The following is a 13,594-nucleotide window of genomic DNA, read 5'->3' as shown; positions in this document are numbered from 1 at the left end:
CTTTTTGATGGATATTTAGATAATGGGCAGAGGTTTCTTACCGCTTACTACTTAGAATACTATCTAAGGGTATATTCACAAGTTTGATCTAAAAATAAAAACTGCCATAATGATATTTGTACCCATGTATTTATTACTGTTTTATTCTATGGTAAAGAATTAAAGAATTGGAATCAACCTAGTTGCCCATCAACTGACAAATGGGTAATGAAAATTTGGATATAAAATTGATAATTTTCAGTTCTAAAAATATGTAATCACAAAATTTTCAGGAAAATAGATGAACATAGAATATGTGATGTGAAACTAGCCCACAAAATCTTAGAAACAAAAAGTATGTGTTCACCCTCATGTGTAGAACCTAGCCAGAAGTCGCTGTGCACATGTGAACAAATGCACCGTGGGTACAGAAGAGCATGGAGAAAAGAGAACAAGAAAGGCCAGGTAATAGGAGAGAGGGACTGAATGCCAGTAATGAACGCGAGCTATCAAAGGGCGTATTCCCATGTTTCTCTAGTTTTAACTCTGTCTTGGACTTTTCAGTTTACATGGTGGATACATGGATAATATATTTGGTAGTGAAAGTATAAAACCCAATGTGAAGCTCCACGGCTTCTCTTTCAGATGACTACACTAACTCTTTAGAACAGTGGTTCTCAGCCTTCCTGATGCTGTGACTCTTTAACACAATTCCTTATGTTGTGTGATTCCCAACCATAAAATTATTTCCAATGTAATTTTACTACTCTTATAAATTGTAATGTCAGTATTTTCTTTGGAAATAGAGGTTTGCCAAAAGGATCATGACCCACAGGTTGAGAACCATTGGAAGGTTATTGAACTGTGAAAACTTTGGATCTGGTTAATTTCAGTATGTGATTTTATTTGCAAGTTTTTTTATAATAAGGTTTAAAAAAATTAAAAGTTTGTGCTGAAGAGATGGCTCAGCAGTTAAGAGCACTTGTGTTTATAGATGATCTTGGTTTTGTTCTTAGCACCCACATAGTACCTCACAGCCATTCATAAATCCAGTTCCAGGGAATCTGCCACCCTGATTTGACATCAAGCACCAGACACTCACATGATAGATAAACATATATACAGGCAAAACAGTCATACATGAAAATAAACAGATATGAAAATCTTTTAAAGTTCACGACCAGATTAATTTGTAAGATGCAGTAATACCACCCTGATTTAGGGGATATCAGTCAACATTTCATGTATGAAAAGCTGTGAGCAGGTTAGGCATAAAGAGGCCTTTTTTACTTTGTTAATCCATTGTTCTCAGCTCTCCTTTCCTCACCTACTAGTGTTTAGTCAGCATCTCCTGTTCCATGGATAAGAGATTTCATATCATAGTTTTTGCTATTACTGTATCTGTTCATTTTCCTAGACATAAAAGATTTCTAGAATGTGTTGCTTTTAAGTAAAGTAAACCTTTTAAGTAAGTTTGCTCCATTCCTGATACTTATACAGTAGGCCTAAAAATAATTCATTCTCAAAAAAGTTCCTGTCTGTTTCTACTTAACTCTGTAAAATGCAGGCATATAGTGTTAACTCTTGAGGATGCCTACAAACACTAACATTTTAAACGCCTCTAGATGCAGGTGCTAACTGGTTTCTTTATTACTCAGTAGGGAATTGAGATTAAAATTTATTATCAACTGTGTTAGTTAATTGACTGTAATGAGAGAAACTTTGTATGCAAGCATATGTGTCAGTGTGTGTTCATGTATGGTGCACATGTGTATGTAAACACCTTATATGTGTTGCTCAAGAGCTGTGCACCTTCTTCGAGACAGAGTCCCTCATTAGGCTGGCTGACTGGTCAGAGATCCCCTTCCTAACACTGTGTCTACCTTCCTAACACTGGGATTACAGACACAAATCACCATGTCTGATTTTTTTATGTAGGTTCTGGGGCTCAAACATAGGCTCTAATGTTTGTCTCATTCACTGTACTGACTGTACTAATCTCCCCAGCCCAGAGATACTTATGATTCTATGTTGTGTGTTATTTTACTCTTTTGGATTTTTGAGGGGCCTGCCACCAGTTCCTAAATAAATGACACTCAGAGGCTTATTCTTAGTTATAATTACCTGGCCCTAGCTTGGCTTGTTTCTAACCAAACTTTTCTTAACTTATATTAGCCCGTCTATCTTTTACCTCTGGGCTCTTTCTTTCTTACATCTGTATGTCTTACTTTCTTTCTTATTCTGTGGCTGGCTGTGTTGCTGAGTGGCTCCCCCTAATTTCCTCCTCCCCTTGTTCTCTTGCTGCTCCTTCTTCCCAGATTTTTCCTTCTATTTATACTCTCTGCCTTTCAGCCCCGCCTATCCTTGTTCCTGCCTCACCATTGGCCGTTCATTTCTTTATTAGACCATCAGGTGTTTCAGACAGGCACAATAACACAGTTTCACAGAGTTAAGCAAATGCAGTGTAAACAAAAGTAACACACCTTAACATAATATTCCCCAACAATTAATTGTAGGCACATGCAAAAGCCCAAGGGAAAAGGGAAACTTATCAAATGAGAAAGAATAATAGTTACTGGGTTCATATTATGTTCAAGGCATAGTTCATACTTGAAAAGCATTATTATGTAAAATTTGTGATTGTGTATCATTATAGTTAGCCTGCTTCAGTGATATATTCTGCCTTCTTATCCCATCTTATACTTAGGACCGAAGTTGAATAGTAAGTGGGAACTACAGAAAGAAGTAAAGCTGTGAAGTTGCTTCTTCACTTAATGTACTTCTTTCTCTTCCCTTAAGTTGGAAGGTAACTTGTGACTTCTTTCTTCTCTAAGGAAGTGCACAGAAACCACACTGTATAAAACCTCTCATCCCAGCATCTGAACACATGCACTGAAATGGGAAGACAAATCACTTTAGTCATTACCTTTGCTTTTCTTACTGGAAATTAGGTCAGGTTTTTGTTCCATAAAGGATTGTGAGCATTTCTTGTATTCTAAAGTTCTTTCTGTTACATGATTTCATTATGACTGCATAATATTCTACCACCTTAATGTAGCTTAGCATAGATGATTGATATCCTAGTTTTGTCTATGTTCAGTGTTTCCAGTGGCAAGTGATTTTGCAATAATTACAGTAAATAAATTTTTGTGTGTGCGTCCCTGTTCTTAGACTAATTCTGAAAATTTAAAATTCTGTATTGCCGGGCAGTGGTGGCGCACGTCTTTAATCCCAGCACTTGGGAGGCAGAGGCAGGCGGATCTCTGTGAGTTCGAGATCAGCCTGGTCTACAAGAGCTAGTTCCAGGACAGGCTCCAAACCCTGTCTCGAAAAACCAAAATAATAATAATAATAATAAAATAAAATTCTGTATTTAACAATTATGTATTTGCTTATTTTTTTGGTGCTGGGCATTGACCTGGATCTTGTGCAATGCTAGGCAGGTACTGACATACTGAGCTGCAGCTTTGGCATCAGGGTGGGTGTTTTAAAGTTGATGATAATGTTTCTGTCAACAATTCATAGGAGTCTATATTTTATAGTACCTTTACCCAACCTGAGAATTATTATGAAATTTCAAGCCTTTTATAATCTTATTTTTAAAATTTATCTTTAAAAGGAAAAAGGCTCCCTTGCAGCTAGTTGTAACAGTAAACAAGACTACCAGAAGCATTTCTCTCCAGTTAAGCGAGTAGACTCAGAATGTCTGATCTTGATTACTATTAATAGTTAATTTATACCGCTTTCCAGATCCATGTAAGTATGTTTAATATGTATTGATATTTCATATCTTACATTCCAGTGAATCTTTTCTTGCAGTACAATAAGCCAGGGAAAAAGTGGAAAGTTATGACTCAGGAGTTCATTAACCAGCACACAGTGGAACACAAAGGAAAACAGATCTGTAAATACTTCTTGGAAGGGAGGTGTATTAAGGTAAGTGTTACCGTAAAGAGTATGATAGAGCATTCTAACTTTCAAAGGAATATTTAGAATTTAGTCCTTTGAGGAGTGGATATTTTCTTTTACTGCTCAGATAGCTGCAGTAACACTAGATATTTAAGATGTACCTTGCATGAAATTACTGTATATACAAACTCATTTAATTATATTCTGGGACAGCAACAAAGAAAAAGAAAAAAACAAATTTCACTTGGCAGATGTGTTAACGTTTGTGACAGATAGCATTGTGGCACTCTGGCAGTGTGACAGAAAGCATTCATGGTCTGGCTGGAGCACGGCGTTTACTCCTAGGGATGCACTGCTTAGCTGCTGCTGTTAGCTCCGATGTAGGCATGACACCAAGAGGTCAAATAAGTTCCTATGCCACGTCTAGAAATGGTGGGTGCTGGTGGGACACTGGCAGAGTCCTGAGGCCACATACAATGCGTGGGCAGGACTTGAGAGAGATTATCTGCATCTGTGTAGCTCAGTATCTAACACTAAGGATAATGACTAGAACCCCACCGTAGACACATGGCGAGAATAGATCTGAATTCTTCCTTTCTGTTTTCTTTTGTTTAAACAGGGAGATCATTGTAAATTTGATCATGATGCAGAATTGGAGAAGAAAAAGGAGATCTGCAAATACTATTTACAGGGATATTGTACCAAAGGAGAAAACTGCATTTATATGCATGATATCCTTTATAGAAATGTGTATCAACTAACATACTGATATTTCATCATTGTGGTTTTTAAAAAATCATAAATACAATCTAAAAATCCTAGCTTGGTTTTTATATTTAAAGTGACACATTATATAAACCCAGTCTTGTCATCTTCTATGCTTCAAACATGCCAAGTGCTCAGGAATATAGGAATGCATTTCTTTATAACCCAGGGGAATAGAAAACCTTATTATGGCTCAAAACCAGAATCAATAAGGGAAAAGACTAAAAATTTGACTGCGAGCATTTAAATTTTACAACAAAAATCTCCAAGCTAAGTAAACACATTAAAACATGGGAAATTATATAAAAAATATATGAGTTTTATAAATTCTGTGAGAGTTTCCTAAAAATTGAGAAGAGTGGGAGCAGGAAAGAAAGATAATTCACAGAAAAAGAACAATAAGTGGTCAAAAATCAAATGGAAGGATGCTTTATCTTGTTCACAGTAAGAGGAATACAATTAAAACCACACCAAGATAACAGCCATCAGATGTACACACACACACACAATTTATTTGTTATTAGCAAGGCTATGAGAAAAGAGACACACTAGAATTTTCTTGATGGGAAGGTCACAGTAGCACACCTTTATCTATTGTGCCGTTTGTCCTCCAAAAGAGTGTATTTGAGCTGGTTTTGGCAACACATGCCTTTAATCCCAGCACTCCAGAGGCATAGCCAGGCAGATCTCTATGAGTTTAAGACCAACCTGACCCATAGATTGGGTTCCAGGACAGCCAGGGCTACATAAAGAAATCCTATCTCGAACCCTACCTCCCCAAAGAGTGTATTTGATAATCTGACAAATACATCTCATTTCTTTGTTAAAATATAATTTGTTTTGGTCAAGAAAATACAAGTATATTGTTTTCAGATTTGATAGCATTTTTTAGAAACCGGATATCAAATTCTGTTTTTAAAAGTTTCTACTCGGTTCTTAGGGTCTCATTTCACTTGTAAATAAATGATATTTTATTTCAGTAACTTTTGTTATATTTCATTATTGTTTTTGATTATTCTGGGGGATTGTTTCCTTGTTTTCTGTTTTTGAGACAGAGTTTCACTACATAGCCCAAACTGACTTTACACTTACCTTATTGCCCAAGGCAGCCTTGAATTCTCTTGGCTTTGTGGGATTGCAAATGTATGTCACCATGACTTTTATAATTTTAATTATTTTTAGTATACCTTTACAGTAATGTTTAATAGTAGTGATGGAGGCAGATAAAATATTTGTCTTAACATAGTTTTTTTTTTTAACATAGTTTTTTAAAAAAATCAAAATAAGGGGCTGGAGAGATGGCTCAGAGGTTAAGAGCACTGACTGCTCTTCCAGAGGTCCTGAGTTCAATTCCCAGCAACCACATGGTGGCTCACAACCATCTGTAATGAGATCTGGTGCCCTCTTCTGGCATGCAAGCATACATGGAAGGAATGTTGTATACATAATAAGTAAATAAATCTAAAAAAAAATCAAAATAAGTATATTTTACAAAGATTTTTATTAATTTTAAAAAGGATTTTGAATTTTATTAGTGTTTTTTGCATTAGCCAAAATTAGTCTTGTGTTTTTTTCTCCCTTGAGTTTGTCCTTCTGTTTGTTTTGGGTTTTATTGTTGTTGTTGTCTCTTTTGAGACATTATGTTGCCCTAGAACTCAAGAGGGATGTGGACCATTCCAGCCTTGAATTCACAAAGACCCACCTGTCTGTGCCCCCAAGACTGGGATAAAAGGAGTACACCACCATGCCTGAGATGCAAGATAGCTTTAATGCCACACAGGTATTCCCAAATGCCTGCCACCCAAATGGTACATTTCCACTATACATCTGAATTTTGTATTTTCTTTAGAAATTTGTCTCTAAAACTTCAAGTAAAACTAGTCTGTGGCTTTAATTGTTGGGATTTTTATTTTTAACATAACATATTCAATTCCCTTTATTTCCTTTATAGGTAAAATGTTTTCTTACACTTTTTTGTTCTCTATAATATGTAATCATTGGAAAAGAATGACATTTATATATATATTAAAATCAACACCCTTTTCTAGAATGACTAGAAATGGTTTTCTTTTAAAAGTACATCTGTTTTAGTACATCTCTTAACCCTCATCAAAGTTTCTGTTTGCAGTAAATGATGGTTAACACAGACCTACAGCCATCCAGGGCAGAGAATAAAACTGGTATGCTAGACATAAATGGGACATGTATGTCACCATCCCACCCTTCTAAGAATGGGCAGAACTATAGGTGAATTTTTTTTGTTCCTCCTGCCAGCTCCCAAATCATGATACTTACTATTAATTATAAAAACTCAGCTGTTAGCTTATGTTTGTTTCTAAGTAGTTCTTATAACTTAAATTAACCCATTTCTTTTAATTTACTTTCTGCCTCTTAACTTTATTACTGTAGTGACATTTCATTTATATTTTAATAAATAAAGCTTGCCTGAAGATCAGAGAGTAAAACAGCCCCACTAGTCAGCCTTACAGAGCAGACAGTGGTAACACACACCTTTAATTCCTAGAAACCAGGTGGTGCATGCCTTTAATCCTAGTGGTGCACGCCTTTAATCCTAGCCCTGCAGAGCTTTAAATACTGGAGGAGACAGCTCACAGACACAGTCTCATTTAAGATTTCTGGAAGCAGGATCACCAATTTTGGACTGAGGTAAAGGTAAGAAAAGTGGTCAGCTATTTTGCGTTTCTGAACTTTAGGTTGAACCCCAGTTTCTGTCTCTGAGTTTTTATTAATCATGCTTCATATTCCTTCATCTCCATAGTGTTCATACTGCTCACTGCTTCTCATGCAGTCTCCACCTTTTTTCTTCCCAGCGTCCTTTATCTGGCTGTCCTACCTATACCTCCTGCCTAGCTAATGCCAGTTAGCTTTTCATTAAACCATTAAGAAGGCTCCTTGGCAGCCTGGCAGTGGTGGCGCATACCTTTAATCTCAGTACTTGGCAGGCAGAGGCAGACGGATCTCTGTGAGTTTGAGGCCAGCCTGGTCTACAAGAACTAGTTCCAGGGCAGGCTCCAAAGCTACAGAGAAACCTTGCCTTAGGGAAAAAAAATGGTGCCTTGGCAAAAACACATCTTTGCAGTATACGAAAAGGTCATTCCATAACACAGAACTATATTAAGAGCCAAAGGCAGTGGACGACTACGGGGAACGGTGTTTTCCAGACATAGCAGGGCTGTTGCATGTATGAACTCAGAACAGGTGTGACATCGAGCACAAGATGAGCAGACTCAAGAACAATAATTCAAGCATGGAGAGGGGATGTTGACAGGAAGTCCCACCCCAGCTGGGGAGCTATTAGCTTTTTTTTTTTTTTTTTTTAAGTATTGCTTTTGGTAGGTCGACTGTGCTCCTGTAGGTCACACTCCTAAGAATATATGGATAGCACAAATTAGACTTGATGGTTTTAGTTTTGGGGGGTACAAAGTTGGGAGGATAGAGAAGGGAGTATATCTGAGGGGAGTTAAATAGTGAATATTATCAAAACATTCTGAATGTAATTTTCAAAGAACTAATAAAAATGGAAAAAACTGCATTTGTATTTGTAGAATAAGAATTTAACATTTTTAATGTTTCTAAATTATTAAAATATTGATCTATAATACATTATTAGACATGATTATAGGTTCTTCAGTATAGCAAATACTAACAAAGTTGTATTGATTTAGCATTTTTTTATTGTGGTAAGAAGACTTAATATGAGATATATTCTCAACAATTCTTTTTAAGGTTTATTTATTTATTGTGTATACTGTATTCTGCCTGCATGTATGCCTGCACACCTAAAGAGGGCACCAGATCTCATCATAGATGGTTGTGAGACACCATGTGGTTGCTGGGACTTGAACTCAGGACCTCTGGAAGAGCAGCCAGTGCTCTTAGTCTCTGAGACATCTCTCCAGCCTTCTCTTAACAATTTTTAAGAAGGTATAACATGTAAGTGTTAATTGTAGGTACAATGTTATATAGCAAATATCTGGAAGTGAATCATCTTTATAACAGTTTTTCAAAGGAAAAAGACTCTGCCTTGGGCCTGGGATGATGGCTCCGGAGAATGCTTGCTATTCAAACATGGGGAGCTGAGTTCAGATCTCTAGCACCCATGTCAAAGTTGGGTGCAGTGGCATGTGTACATAGTGTTGGGTGGTAGATGGAGACAGACAAATCCCTAGAGGTCACTGGCCAGCCAGTGTAGCTGAATGGTGAGTTCCAGGTTCAGTGACAAACTGTCTTAAAAATTAAGGTTGAGAGTGATAGACACTCAGTGTTGATCTCTGCCCTCCGTGTATACAGACACGTGTATGTGCACATGTGCATGCACAGGTCTGCACACACACAGTTATCCTTGCTCGTACTTGGTCTGTTCCTTAATGCTTTTGTTTACGTGAATTTCCTTGCAAGTTTTATCATAGTGGAGCAAAGTGCTACCAAGGAGACAACTGCAAGTTTTCCCATGATGATCTGACTAAAGAGACAAAGAAACTTTTGGACAAAGTGAGTTGTGCTTGTGCACTGTTGATTATTTGTTAGATCTTCCCTCAGATTTTACTTAAATCAGACCTTATAAAGAATATTTTATAAAGTTGCTAAGAAATTGAGGAACATCCTGTAGGTTTCGTTCTAGTAATATAGTTTGGTGGAAAATAGAATTATTGGTCTAGAAATTTGAGAATATTTTAATCTGATCCCTATTCTGATACTAAAAGAAGTAATTTACTTTGAACAATAATACTCCAGACTTACTAGGGATCAAGAGTTCGAGAATCTTGGCCTTTATTTAAAGATTGAAAATAAGGGCTCTAGTCTTACTGTAACTTGTTACATCATGTTTGAATAATATCCCTGCTAGGCCTGCTCTTTTCTGAAGCGAAACAGAGGACAGGTGGATCTGGGGGAGAAGGGGAGGGGACCAGAGGAAAGGAGGGAGGGGAAACTGCGGTTGGGATGTAATATATGAGAAAAGAATAAATAAATTGCTTGATTAAAAAGGGAAAAAGAAAATAAGTGTTCATACAAAGTTGCCAAAGTAGCAAGATAATTTTCTTTGGAGCAAAGTTGGATTAGAGTGGGCATTTTTCAGGACTGACAGTGGGCACATGAGTGGGGTTCAAGAAGAAGAAGAATGTAGCATGTAGTTCTCTATTTTAAAAAATTATTATTATCTTCTTATTTTATGAGTGTTTTACATACATGCATGTGTGTGTACCATAGATGTGCCTGATGTCATTGAAGGCCAGGAAATTGTGTCAGATCTCCTGGAACTAGAGTTACAGATGGTTTTGAGCTGCATCCATAGGGAACTGAACCTGGATTCTTTGGAGGAGCAGTCAATGTTCTTAACCACTAGGTCATTGCTCCAATCCCTACTTCTCTATTTTGCTTAGTAGTTTAGGTCATATAATAATTTTTTAGGGCTGGAGAGATGGCTCAGAGGTTAAGAGCATTGCCTGCTCTTCCAAAGGTCCTGAGTTCAATTCCCAGCAACCACATGGTGGCTCACAACCATCTGTAATGAGGTCTGGTGCCCTCTTCTGGCCTGCAGGTATACAGACAGAATATTGGATACATAATAAATAAATAAATATATTTAGAAAAAAATAATAAGTTTTTATTGTTCATGTCTCTTCCCATAATACAATCTGATTTTAATCACATATATATCCAATTATGCAAAATGTGCTTAAATAAGAGGGTAAATAAGTTACCCCTAAAGTCTACTTTAAATACATACCTTATTGTGCATGCACATAAAACCAGTTGATGCAGGACCAGCCCTTCTGTTTTTCATATTAAACATTGAGAGTATACTTGAATAAAAGATGTCGAAATTTGATTTTTACTTGTAGTGGAGAAATCTGTACTGTTGTTCAGAAATGAGAGTATGTGTAGCCAAGCAGGTGGGGATCCTAGGGAATTCTGAGGTTGCTAGGTACGTTATTTGGAGAGGGGTATGTATGTATAGTACATGCAGGTAAAGTAGCTAGGCTTCCAAGTGTATTGTTACAAGAATGTGTGTGTGTATCTGTCTGTCTGTCTGTGGCATGTGCAAAAACTAGAGAGGTTCCAGACTAAATTACCTTCTCTGTTTGACTCCTTTAAACAGCTTTGAACCTCATTCTGTGTATTGAAAATAATTACTCATCTCTGATCCACTTAAACTTTAATGTTAATTTTAATTTTTTTTTCTTTTAACGAAAGTAGCTTACTGAGGTCTTTCATTTTCAATGTGAGGAGGAAAGCTTGTTCTGAGGAACTAACCTCTGCAATTGTCTAGGTGTTGAATGCTGATGAAGAACTTACAAATGAAGACGAAAGAGAATTAGAAGAACTTAGAAAGCGTGGCATAACTCCTCTCCCCAAACCACCCCCAGGAGTCGGGCTTCTGCCAACCCCATCAGAGCACTTACCCTTTTCTGATCCTGAAGACGATTTTGAGACAGATCTTTCTGATGATATGAAGAAAATTCCATCTCTTTTTGAAATAGTCGTAAAACCTACTGTGGATTTAGCACATAAAATTGGGAAGAAGTAAGTTAACACCACCAGTATGGCAGCATTCTCCCCTAAAGCTCAACATTAAGATACCAAAGAGCATTCCAGGTCATTCACATGGTTAAACCTAGGCAGAGCAGCAGTTACCTAGCCTGGTTTGGGGTTGCTGCTTCCCCTTTCTCTATACCCTTACCCTTCTTTCCTGCCCCCAGTGATTTCCTCGTGGGTTTTACACAACTTTAGGAGCTTTGCTGTATGCTAGCATTGGCAGGATGGATTTGACATTCCTTCTACTTACTTAGGAGCTTACATTTTTAAATGGCTGATACGCTGCCTCCTATATTTGGCTCTATCTGAAAATAATGTTTTTAAGGTATTAGGAAAGACTCTGGGTAGGCCGCATCCAGTTTTCATTTTCTAGCAAGGCCATTTCAGTCCTGATTCCTGTCTTTTAGTGAACGTATACCCAGGCCCTTGCTATTTATTATTCTTTAATCCTGAATGCCCGGAGAGGTGATGGTACCTCAGCAGATGAGGAACAAGAAACTAGAGTAAATATCACAACTAACATGAGCCAGTAAGAGTTAAAGTTAAGGAGAAAACCAGACATGGTGGTAGATGTGCTCGTGATGTCAGAACTTGGGCGTTGAGAGGTGTGCTGTTTCGGTCAGCTTGACACAAGCTGGAGTCGTCTGGAACAGGAAACCTTAGGGAAGATGCCTTCATCACATTGGCCTGTAGGCAAGACTGGAGGGGCATTTGCTTGATTGTTTGGGAGAATATGGCCCATGAGGGTGATACCATTCTAGGGCAGGTAGACCTGGGTTGAAAGCAGGCTGAAGAAGCTATGGGAGCAAACCAGTAGAAGGCAGTGTTCCTCCATGGGCTGTTTCATTCCCTTGAGTTCCTGCCCAGCTTCTCTTCATGATGGTCTGAGCTGTAAAGTGATGTAAACCCTGTCTTCCCCAGGTTGCTTTGGTCGCAGTGTTTATCACAGTGATAGAAAACAGACTAGGACAGGAGACTGAAGTAGAAGGATTATATGTCTAGGGCCGCTATGGGCCATAGAGTGAGAGTTTGCCTCAGATTTTAAAAGGATAGGAATACCCACCATTTTGCCAATATTATATATCATATTCAATGAAGTAAATGAAAGATATAAATATGTTAAATTAGAATTGCAGTGGGAGACTCATCACTTGGCAATTTCTCTCAGCAAAACCAAAAAATAAACTGACAAAACTATTAGAAATGATAAAGTCAGCATTAAAAATGAAATCTTTTGTATGCCATCAACATAATAAGCTTCCATTGGAAATCATGATCAGAGCTATATGTAGAGATAATAAGATTTTAATTTGATTGTAGACAAGTTTGTATATATCCAGAAAAACAGAAGAGTCTTCTAGTACTTGGTTTCAAATGACTTTATTTATATTTGCTGTTTTCTGTATTTTCCAAACAGCTGGCAGTGAATAGCAATTAAGAGAACCATGTCTAAATAAAAGCAAGAGATGTATGTTTTTAAGTAATCTCTTAAATACACAGGATTCTAATTGAACATAAAAGATCATCCTTAACTATTATCTATTTAGGATAATAACATTTTTGTTTGTCTCTTTGCTTTGAACTGAGAAATACTGCTTTTTGTTTTTTATTTTGTTTTGTTTTTTCTACAGACCACCAGCATTTTACAGCAGTGCCTCACCACCAGGACCACAGTTTCAGGAAGGCAGTCCCTGTCCACAGCACATGTACAATTCTGAGTCAAGTCCAGATCCGGGACCTAATGTGCCTCAAGGTTGTGATAGTCCTGTGAGGCGTCCAGGCTCCCCTGGACATCACCCATGTGTGGGACCTCCTGGTCCACCAGTGCACGAGAGTGCACCTTTGCCACCTGGTCCACCTGAAACTGTAAGCTCTCATAGTCAAGCTGGAGGGCTTACTCAGTTGGACGTACTACCAGCCTCTGGTAGAGCTTATCATTCCCCAGGCTTTCCAGGACCTGCGATGAAAGTCCCTAGAGAGAACCACTGCTCTCCAGCCTCACTGTACCAGCAAATGCCTGGAGAGATGCAGCCTAGCACAGACTCCGCATCCCCGCAAGTCCCAGCCGAGGTTTACGAGGACTACTACTCACAGCATGCTGCACATAGTTTTCAACCCCCTGATAACTGTGCTGGTAAGTCGAAGGCAACTAATTTCCAATTTAAAATGTTAAGACTTGCTTTTCATTAAAAACATGCATTTTTAAGTTAAGTAAAATTGATGAAATTGAAACCTTCAAATGTTTTCAATTTCTTCAAAACTATAGGAACAAAACTTTAGCTAACTTCTGATGCAGCAAAATTTCTGATAATATTTAAGAATACAGAATTTAGGGGAGGGAGGGGGAGGGATGTGGGAAGCGGGGAGGAGGCGGAAATTTTTT

General features: G+C 37.8%; 1 protein-coding gene across 1 annotated transcript in view; it reads left to right on the top strand.

Moving 5' to 3' along the window:
• Zc3h6 (zinc finger CCCH-type containing 6) overlaps positions 1–13,594 on the top strand; it is a 60,194-nt gene that overhangs the window by 36,949 nt on the left and 9,651 nt on the right. Inside the window, exons 6-10 of the mRNA XM_057780926.1 lie at positions 3,799–3,915; positions 4,508–4,619; positions 9,056–9,165; positions 10,946–11,199; positions 12,843–13,345. Of these exons, the coding sequence (XP_057636909.1) occupies positions 3,799–3,915; positions 4,508–4,619; positions 9,056–9,165; positions 10,946–11,199; positions 12,843–13,345 (1,096 nt within the window). The remainder of the gene's footprint in view (positions 1–3,798; positions 3,916–4,507; positions 4,620–9,055; positions 9,166–10,945; positions 11,200–12,842; positions 13,346–13,594) is intronic.

Source organism: Chionomys nivalis, chromosome 9 (assembly GCF_950005125.1).
Source record: "Chionomys nivalis chromosome 9, mChiNiv1.1, whole genome shotgun sequence".
Classification (NCBI taxonomy): Eukaryota; Metazoa; Chordata; class Mammalia; order Rodentia; family Cricetidae; genus Chionomys; species Chionomys nivalis.
The sequence above is the reverse complement of the archived record's forward strand: the minus strand, read 5'-3'. Positions and strand labels throughout refer to the sequence as shown.